The sequence below is a fragment of the Chenopodium quinoa genome, unplaced genomic scaffold (genome assembly GCF_001683475.1).
Source record: "Chenopodium quinoa cultivar QQ74 unplaced genomic scaffold, ASM168347v1, whole genome shotgun sequence".
Lineage (NCBI taxonomy): Eukaryota > Viridiplantae > Streptophyta > Magnoliopsida > Caryophyllales > Amaranthaceae > Chenopodium > Chenopodium quinoa.
The window spans coordinates 242273-253173 of record NW_018744460.1 but is presented as its reverse complement, the minus strand read 5'-3'; the positions used below and the strand labels follow the sequence as shown (position 1 = coordinate 253173).

The 10901-nt window shown below is 34.3% G+C and overlaps 1 protein-coding gene across 1 annotated transcript; it reads right to left on the bottom strand.

Annotated features, from left to right (window-relative positions):
- Positions 1–1415: 1415 nt before the first annotated feature.
- On the bottom strand, positions 1416–10353 carry LOC110697050 (pectin acetylesterase 9-like). The gene is made up of 11 exons (XM_021874386.1): positions 8887–10353; positions 8706–8788; positions 6485–6614; positions 3292–3371; positions 3080–3166; positions 2859–2983; positions 2643–2760; positions 2468–2545; positions 2275–2380; positions 2034–2182; positions 1416–1757 (listed from the first exon to the last, which is right to left on the bottom strand). The coding sequence occupies exons 1-11, from the start codon at positions 9023–9025 to the stop codon at positions 1650–1652; spliced, it is 1203 nt and encodes a 400-aa protein (XP_021730078.1). The 5' UTR covers positions 9026–10353; the 3' UTR covers positions 1416–1649.
- Positions 10354–10901: the final 548 nt, after the last annotated feature.

The following is a 10901-nucleotide window of genomic DNA, read 5'->3' as shown; positions in this document are numbered from 1 at the left end:
TTGGTGGTGGTCGATGGTGGGGAGGTTGTCAGGGTTCGTGAATGGCGGTGGGGATGGTGGTTGAGGTTGGGGTTGGTGGTGGGGATGGTGTTGGAGGGTGGTGGCTGAATGAGTGTTGGAGGCTGAAGTTGATGTGAGGAGTCTGTTGGTTGCTGTGTGTTGCAGCAAGTAGAAAAAACGCTGTCTCGGACAGCGTTTTATATGCAAAAAAAATTGCACATAAAACGATGTCCCAGGCAGCGTTTTATGTTAAAGAAATAAACACTGCCTCAGCCAGCGTTTTATGTGTTTTTGATTTTTTATTTTTATTTTTTAAAAATCAGAATTTACGAAATTAAAAAATAAAGGTCTACAGGTAAAAACGCTGTCCGAGACAACGTTTTATCCCTGAAGCTTAGTTTGGTAAATAGTTTTTCCACGCAACCATTTTGCAAAATATTTTCCAAATATGGCTTACTGAGGAAAAAAAATCCAGAATAAAGGATCTCTTTGTGTTCTTAATTAACCGAAAACTAATTTTATCCTAACATAATATATTTAAACAAATAAATATCCTAATAACCTAATAAACCCTTAAAGCCTGAAAATAGGAAAAACCTAGAAAAGTTGTAAAAAAAACCTCCATTAATGTACAAGATTTGCAAGAAAATCACAAATTTCATTACAAACAATTGAATATTCCAATAACTTTCAAAAAAAATAGCTCCCACATCACATTTTTCTTGATTAGTCTTATGCTAATAAGTACTCGACCTTAAAATTCAGCGATGCAATGGAGAATACAACTCTATGTCCAACAAATGTGGTTAACATTGATAGTGTGATTCATGAGCCATGTGAAACTTATAAGCTAAAGGGTCTATTAGCCTAATTGGACGGGAGTTATCAATTATATCCAATGTGATATTTTCAAAAGCTTTATGATAGAGAGAATTACAACGCTATATACTTTATATGTATTTAAACTCACAAGACTAAAGTGTAACAACAGTTGTACGTGAGAATAATAACGAAAACAAATTATTCCAAGCATAAAACAATATACAAAATAAAAGAATATATTCTGCTAGAATTAAGCAAAGTAAAATCAAAAGATAGACTAATGAATGCAACTTAACCGTGTATATTGCTTGTGGAATAAAATCTATCTAAGAGTATCCTTAATAGCATCATATAAAGAAATGTATTTCTTGAATTATTTGAAGCCTTCAATAGTACTTGCTCAACTTGGGAGTTGGAACACTATATATGTAGTATACATGAACACTATATATGTAGTATACATGCCAATATGCCATGCCATTTATATTCAATTCGTTCAAATCGGTACACAAAAGAATCCAACGAAATTCGCTAGTGATATGGGTAAAAATAGATCCATACGAAGAAGTTTTTAGTTGTGAAACAGATAGATCTGATAAAAAAGTACAATAACATTGAAGTATAAGAATGAACTAGAAGAATTGTGATTGAATATCTTATGAGATGGGTACAAGTTGATTTATCTTACAGGAATGTGTACACCAAAAATTTACTTCATCTATCTGTATCAGAAAAATAAATCAAACTTGTGTACATTGAATCGGGCTATGTAATCTTCAGCTGTATAAATTTTCTAAGTCCTATGATGATTCCTTGAGTATATTAGTCTATGCTGGTATAATATTATGACAGGAAGAATTACAAGGATATGGACAATCGATCAGCTTTGTTTCGTTTCGTTCAAAATACCAGTCGCCAACAGCCTCTGCAATGGTCTGCAGGATATACAAAGTATTATTACTAGTTGAGCTTAAAGGACGATGAAATATATACAAACTCAAACATGCAAAATCATACTCTAATAAGCAGCAGTGTTAGTAAATATAGCGTGAATGCATGATCCTTAAATACTCTATGACAAAAGGGGAGTAGATTCACATAGCATGATCCACAATCTCAACAAATAGCACTTCTGATGTAGTTAAACAATGTACTAACAATCAGAATTCATGTGTTAGAAATAAACCATGAAGAAAAGACTGTGCACGTACCTTATTGTGCACTCTAGGGGAGTCAACAGCGAACCAAGTTTCCTGTTGTTCACTTTGGCAATGTGCAAAGCATGAATTTATAAACATTCCTCCACTAGTTGAATGTGTATAGAAAGAGTATGAAGCCTCGAGCATTTCCTGTCGAAAATCTGAAACACAGGTTCCGAAAATTTAGGTCCATGATTTGACTGATTTTTGCATCATAACCTAAAGATAGCACTTTGATTTTATAGTTTTATACCTTGTAGTTTCTGAATTTGACTGTCAGTGCAAGTTGTTACATTATACTTGCAATACTTCCATTCTTTTCTTTGATCAGCCGAAGATGGTACCAAGATGTTATGGAACTGCCAAAGTAAATTAAAACCATTAGTACATGAGTTTAATAAATCTAAGAAATGCAGGAGCTAAAAGAAATAGAAAATAACAAATACCTGCCACATATCGTATGCAGTGTTTAAGATAAAAAAGGGAGTCTTAATGTAGCTTAGGACATGTTGTGGAAAGAAGCACTGAAACAAATTAGAGAAACATGTCAGTCCAGAACCTTATAATGTGCTCAAAAGCAAATTATTAGGTGAATACAACAAGCAGTTTGCATTATCATACTAGCTTAGGATCAATTAGAGAACTGGTGCAATTTTTGTCGAGATTCTCTTCTACTCCCTGCAATGTAACAACATCATGGTATAAGGATCTAATCGTATCATGCATGGCTACATCTTTTCTGCAAGAACAATGACAAAGGTCAAAATTTGGAAAACATAGGGTACAGAAAAACAATAAGCAAAACTTTGTAGGACTCGAGCAGAGGAGAGGACTTGCATGTCCAAGAAAAAACCGGCATCACTCAGACATTTGACAGTAGTATTTCTTGGTAGAAACCTGGATAAGTTGTCACAGTGCAGGAACACTGCTAAACCCCCTGCAGAGCAACCAGAAAGCAAAGCCTGCAGAGTACGAACAGATGTCAAATGCCTATGATTTTCGCAAGGTGTTAAGAAGCTTTTTACATTTGATTTCATGATATTATCATCAAAACCTACCTTCTCTGCATGTGCCAACCCTTTTGGAAGAAGATCAAGAATCATTGCCTGCCAAATTTTTTGCCCTCTAAAGTAAAGCACTGAGGTCTGTCCAATGGTAACATACAAAATCAGAGAAATGGAGCAGATAATTATTTACTGTAATTCTGAAACCCACACAAGACTGGTCCTAAAAACAGATCAGACCAAGCTATTAAGTGAAGTATGTATACCCCATTGTCAAACTTGGAATCGCCAGCAAAGGAAGCTCCATCACAGTATCTTAGCTTGACGCGGTTCCAATTGTAGAAGTCTGTTGTCAATATTATATGAAGCAAATTTTGAATCAATAGCGCGAAATTAAACAAAGTTATTTTAAGATTAAATCACTTTTACATCCTATATGCTCTAGGTTATTTTTTCACATAGAACATGTCTATTAGTTACTATGCTGGCTAAACAAGAACCTGGCCTATGCACATTATAAATCATTGGAATGGATTATGATCATGATTATATTGCACAAATAAAATTTGAAGACTGAATTACAGCAGGCAATTTGCAAGGGGCTTCGCATAGCTATGATGACGAAATTATTATTTTTTTTAATATATTATAGCAACTTCAGAGGAAGGCATACATAACTAGCTCAGTAAATATTGCTAAGATAGGTTTTTTTTGAAGTTATTACAATATAAGGATAATTTAATACTTGCAATTTGCGTACATAAGACAGAACAAACAAGGTTAGTATACAAGAAAAGGTCCCATTGTCTGATACTTCATCCTAGAGATTCTCAAAAAAACCATACAAATTTATCTACTAGACACTCATGAACTAAACTGACTCTTCTAGCTTGGCCGGTGATTATTTACTTAAAATACTATTTTTAAGCATACATGAATGCAAAAGTAAGCTACAATAAAAAGAAAAAAGATGTGAAGAATTGTTATATGTGATGAGTGGTTAAACCAACATGGTGTATGAATCGAGAGTCTATTACAAAGGCGTCTTTTAAGAGTATCAGACATATATATGTGTAAATTCGAAATATGATGTCTTCCCTTGCATAATTGGGGAAATTTTGGAGAGAAAAAGTGTGTAACATACATGGCTTGGGTTTGTACTTCAATGGTATATGTAAGTGTTTAATCACTAGAATTTGGAAATGTGGATACACCAAAACACAAATTTTAAATGTGGAAAAAGCTTTTTAAAAAAAGCTGTAAAGTGTTAAAATAAAAGGCCAATTATGTAGATAACGAATAACTTTAGTGTAAGGAAATTCAAGTTGGGTGACATTTTAACTACTAAAACAAAGAGAGGTGGAAAACGATGTACTAGTAGGTCCAAATTATCAAAATAACTTGCAAGTAAAAGTCAATAATGTAATCTGAACCTTTGATTTTGATAAAAAAAAAAAAAAAAAAACATGATCTTTATGAAATTTTGTATATACAGCTTGATTCATGCAATTTTGGACCTTATTATACTCACTGACCCACATTTTGGAAGGGTAAAAGCAACAAAAAAAATTCAGTACAGAGTTTCTGTTTTTATTACTGCTTTCTTCTTTAAACCAACCTTTGAAGGCTTTTGTATTTGTCTATTCAGTTCTACCTTGTTCTGATCAGGTTGAAGTTTGAATGATTCCAAACCTATACCACTAGTAAGTTAAAGCTTGTTTGGGTGGAAATTTTGGGAAATTTTGGCAGTATTTCACTATTTTAAGAATGGAATTCTGTAAACTTTATTTGATTAAAAAGCCACAGATTTGATTCCTGTACTTGATACCTGCTAAAGGCAATCTAAACTAGATCTAATTTAACATATACAATTATCAGTTGCAATTGTTCTGAATTTCTAAGTGAATCTCCAATAATGGTCGAGCAAGACAACTACTTGACTCGCAAGATCAAAATTTCCTACGATCTTCTCCAATGATGAGTTACAGTATTTGTAACTTGAATGACTCAACATATCAATCGATACAACAATTTATGTTTTTCTTCCATAAAAAGATTCAAACAAGATAGCTTGTTATGAATCGATATTAGTAAATACGAGCTACACACTTCAGTAGTCAAGCAAGTTTAGTAAAATTAAATTTCAACTTCATTTAGAAAATCGCCTTAAAATAAACTTCTTATGGGTAGAGAGATACGGTCAATGTGTTAGGTAAACATAAACAGCTATTACGCTGGGAGGATTATTTATAAAAACCATTCAAATCTAACTCCTCTTTTTCTGAATTCTGACATTACAATTATAATAGAAAAGGCTAAAATTAGCAAAGGGACAAATGATATAACGTGGTGAACAGAACATAGACATGGCACAAACTATAACACACACAAAGTCACACTGAATTTCTGGCCTAAATCAACATACAACTATAATACAAGTCATAATAAGATTTTGGACATAAATCATGGGCAATGCTATAGTTCAATGTTTAGAACAGCTTAAAGCAATCAAAGTAATTTAGTTAAATCATGTACTATAACAGTGATTAATGTCACCTTTTGCACATGCTGTTTGTTATAATTAGACAAATTTCCAGTCTGTCCTGTCTAGTTAGTTTGTATCAACATGGCCATCCCACTTTGTCGTCTCGTGTATTGTTTGCTTGCACAAGTACTTCTTACTCGATCTAGTTTCATTCCTAGCTAGCTTCCTTCGTTCTAAAGATTCATAGAGTATGAGTAGAGATGGCCAAAGGGGTAAGTCGGGTTTGGTTGGGTGGACCGCACTAGGCTTAGTGACCCCGTTAATTAATGGTTAGAGCGGAATGGAGGGCTAGGAGTTTGATCCATCATGACCCACGCGCCTAGGTGGACTAGATAGTGCACCAACTAGTCCAAGCTAGGTTGTGTGCTTGTGTTGAGCTAGGCCAGCCGTGTCAAAATTATCCCAATAGCCTATAGCACCTCTAAAAATTTTATAGTACTTCGTTAATTAATGCCAGGGCCTAGGAGATTGTTTTTCTACGGTTTGTTTTAGAATGATCAATAAAATATTACTAGTATTCAGTGGCGGATCTTGGACCAAAAAGTATAGAGAGCCAAGGTTTAAACCTTAAATCTCTAGTTAAAAGTTTAGCTTAAGTAACTTGACCTTTGTGAACACAACTTTTTATATTCATAATTTAAACAATATTTTTTTATTTATTTCATATATATTTAAAAATTTACTGAGATCATCAAACCCCTATATACCTCAATGAAGATCATCCCCTGCTATAGCATCAATTTGTTAAATTTCAATATTTCATCATGATTTTGTGGACAAGTTTGGTAGTACTGATGAGATCATAATTAAAGTTGACCCATGAGAGAAACATTAACCGAAAGTGCCTAACAGAAATTTAGCATATCTTAAAAACCAAGAAAGTAATAAAAATAAAGAAATAGATAAGAACCTACCTGGGTTGAGGGATTCATTGTTGCTTAGGATCCCAGAAAAGACTTCCACCTTAGTCATGTAGTGTGTGGATCCACGACGAGTTTTAGCCCTCTCCATGCATGATTCAACATCATTGCACCACCCACCACCCTACCAAAACCATCATCATTTACATCATCATATGTATTTAGCTAGTGATCTCCATTTTCAATCATCATATGTACGTACGTACAAAGTTATGCATGGTTTCTTATCATTTATCGAGTTTGTCACACAGTACTTGTATAACACAACGTTTCAAACAATTAATAATTAATTAAATTAATTGACATTCATAATCAAAATCTCAAACTTAGTGATAATTAATTGTCAATCAAGTTCATGAAGGTCCATTTATGGACAAGGACATAAAGGACTAAAACGACCATATGAAATCTTATCAACGTGCAGGGTAGCATCAATATCTTATATCACGAATGTAACTTTGTACGTCTTTCATGTAGTAAATTCAATTATTATTGGAATTATATAATCTCTAACCTCAAATAGATCTCTAGGTAACTCCATATCATTACAATTGAAAGTGAATTTGTTCACAGATAATTATTATAATAATCTTTATTGGCTCTTGATTGGTTCATTTTGAATAGTTACACTTACTTTTATTGACCATTAGACGTAGACAACCTCATTTTTCAACTTGAAAATTAAATCCACTAGTCCTTTATTACCAATTGACCACAAAGGACTGCAATTATTCCATCAGCAGCCATAACTTTGGATCAATGACGGCGGGTCCACAATATTCGGTATGTAGTGCAATTAATACACGCAAAACAACCTATTCATTCACTAGATAAATACAAATTATACAATTATATGATTAATATCCAACAAAATAAGATTAATAATTTAATTATATGTTGCTGACTTACTGGATCGTACCAAAACTCAAGACTTCTCATTTTAGCTACCTTGCATTATTCATAAATCTTATCCAAATTACATTATTTGATCGTATATATCTCTGTGATATTGTATGTGAAAGTGTCTAAGCATTGCTCTTCTTCAAAGGGTGGGGCATGCATGGCCAATTGGCCTTAACGTGCAAGTAGGTCCATCTAAGGTCTATTGAGCATTGACCTTGAGTGTGAGTGAGTGCAACTAGAGGAAGAATCCCCATATGAAACAATCAATAACTACTCGAGTTATTTAAGTTTACACATTACTTATACAAACTAAATTATTTTCTGATCGACTTTATAGATTTATGACAATCTCATAAATACTTCTAACTTAGTGGATTAGCCGTAAAAGTAAGATAACAATAGAGTTGATGTTTTCATTGACATATATGGAGTAATACAAACGTTGATATGGTAGAGTAAGATACACAATTTCATCTAATTAGGATGACATTGCCTTTTGCCAACGCGAATACACAAACATGACACCTTGTTAACATTGCAAGTAATTAAAATTCTCCGGTAGTTAAAGTACTCCGTGTTTGGAGTACATTATATAGGGCTATAGTTAGAATTTAGAAGTTCATCAAAATGTGCAAATTATGTTAGCAAACTTTATTAGCAATTCTAAAGCCGCGACCTTCGGAAATGATGGAAACAAGTGGGCGTGCAACGAATGGTTTAACTACTCAATGTTCTTTTTGACATTTGTTTTACATTTTGTTTAACTTTGTTTTCACATAAAAGCCAGGAGAATTAATTCTTTTGAGGGCTTTGCAGATTACCCCAAAAAACTGCAATAAAGTTGCAACAACAATCAAAGAAGTGACTTTGACAGTAGAGAAAGCAAAGAATCTCTACATTCTAGTGCTAATTTACTGGATCAACCTATACAATACCAAATGAATAATCAAATAATTAACCTTTCGTAATCACCAGTTTTAGTATTCAATTTTTTAAAACTAGTACGGAGTATCAAGTTAATGCTCTACGTGCTACGTGTGTATATATTTAATCTTCGGAAATTTACTTTTGACTACTTTGACTTAAAGTTTTTTTTTTTTTTTGACTTAAAGGTTAATTGTTAGGCATATTGCACAATGCCGTATGCCCGTATTAGTAAAATCACTTTTTAATAAATGTATATGAATACAATAATTTATTATTGTTTTCTAATTATTCATATAATCCTATGTATTGCTAAAATCTCTAAAACGTAGTTAACGGAAATTTCTACCATTATTATAGACTTTATAGTAGAATTAAAATGAATTACCTCAAATTGCAAAAGCCAGTTGCGTGCGCCAGAACCGAATCCTTTGCTAAAATGATATCCGGGTAAACTCCCATCCAAGCAATCTTCAACCACATAATTAAATCAAACTTATATAAACTTAGTTAAATAAATAATAAGGGTAAAAATGTAATTCAAATTTTGTTTGAAAATAACGACTTACATGCTCCAAGAGCTTTAGCAGTAGAGTTTTTCACCATTGTCATTCCCACCACAAGTCGACGTGGTAATTGCGAGTTAACACACCACGGTACGCATGTTAGCAGGAGCAATACAGCTACAACTAACCGCAACGCCACCATTATTCGTTTCGACGTTAAGAAAAACAAATTTATAATGTGTTATGAGAAGAGAGAAAGCTAAGCCCGGGGCTGAGACGGAGCGTAATAAAATCAAGTTCCGCCAAAATAATAATACTTTTGGTAATGGGTTTGGAATACCACCTCCTCCGCCCCCGATATAGGAGGATAGGCAACAGTGTTGTTAAGGAGGGAAAGGAAAGATGAGGGGAAATGGGAGGGAAATGGTGGTGTGCTGGTTTTTATAGGGAGAGTGAAGAAAGAGATAGAGAAAAAGATGGGGCCCAATTTCGTATGGTGCGAAAATGATTGATGGTCAGGGATCGAGCCTCTAACTTTTCACTTTTTTACATTTTGTGTCGTCTCCTGTGATGCACGGACACGCCACATAATAGGGGTGTCCGAGTCGACTCGCGTGTCCGACACCGACACGGGTGGGACACGGTACGATACGTCTCGGACACACCAAAATCCGTGTCCAATTTTTTTTTTTTAAAAACGATGCATGGACACGGACCGTGTCACCCCTAGACACGGCCCGTTTGGTAGTGGACACGCTAATTTTGCATTTTCCTCAAACCCTACTGCTCAATTTCTCATGTCCTCCTGCCTATCTCAAATTCAATCCTCTCTGCTTCTTTCTCTCGTCACTCAAACACCAACAAGGCAACAACTGGAACTTCAGCCTCACCGCAACCTAGATTGTCTCCGACTGCCGTCACTCGTCACCGGCTGACCGCCGCTCGTCACCACTCACACCGGTCGCAGGTGTCATTCTCCGTCCTCTCTTTCTCGAATTTAACGGAAACCCCCTTTAATCTTTCTCGTCGCTCGTCGCCCTCGCTCGTCACCGCCGGTGCTCTCAGTTAATCCTCTCATTCTCGTTTTCATTTAAATTCATCCCTTAATTCTCGATTTTTCTTGTTAGAGTAGATTTTTTGGTGTTATTGAAGAGTTGAAAAAAATTTCAAAGTGTTGTGATGTATGATTGGAGGAAGACACAGAGAGATCGAGAAATGGGAGTTTAAGAGTGAGAAATGATAGATGAGAGGAGAGAGAAAGGAAGAAGAAATAGTGTTTACTTGAGTGTATTTGTGTACTTGTTTGTTTACTTGTTTAGATAGATGAGTACCGAATTTGTTTACTTGTTTTACGGTACTAAATAATTACACTGGTACGGACACTAAATAATTACTTGTTTTAAACAAAATGACTTATTTTGAGTTTAATTACTTAGTGTTTTATTGAATAGGTTGTCAAATTTTCGTTTTTTTTAATATATTATATGCCTAGTTATTCGCCGTACCCGTGTCCCCTATTTTAGGATTGCCGTTTTACCGTGTCCGTATCGTACCCGTGTCCGTGTCCGTGTCCGTATCGGTGCAACATAGGTCGTCTCTACTCTTGCTTTTCGTCAAACTTTTTTTTTCTTTAATTAAAATTTATCAAATATCTAGGGGTATTTAAGGTGTTGTTTGGTTGGTTAGATATTTTGTGGGCGTTCAAAATTTCATGAGTTTCATTTTCAAGTTCTAGTTTAGTTCACACAAAAAAATGAAAATGAAAGCAATGTAAATTTATGGGAATTTTGACTTCCCATAAAACATGAAATTTACTTACCTTACCCTCTCTATAAGTCAAAATTCTCATGGGAATTTACTTTTTCCATTCTTAACCAAACAAATCTGTTGAATTCCCATGATTTTGACAATGAAATTTATTTCCCACAAATTAAAATTTCATGGGAATTTGCACTTCCCTAATGAACCAAACAACACCTAAGTTACTTTATCTAATCCAAACATATACTCCAGTTTATAATACTAGTATTAAAAAATTTACTAATGAGGGTACTTATGATATTAACTGTTAAACTCGT

Coding starts and splice junctions, on each gene's coding strand:
- LOC110697050 (XM_021874386.1), bottom strand. CDS start 9,025: ATGGTGGCGTTGCGGTTAGTTGTAGCTGTATTGCTCCTGCTAACATGC. Junction 3,372..6,484: donor CAATGAATCCCTCAACCCAG/GTAGGTTCTTAT, acceptor TATTGACAACAG/ACTTCTACAATTGGAACCGC. Junction 2,183..2,274: donor TCAAATTCAGAAACTACAAG/GTATAAAACTAT, acceptor CCTGTGTTTCAG/ATTTTCGACAGGAAATGCTC.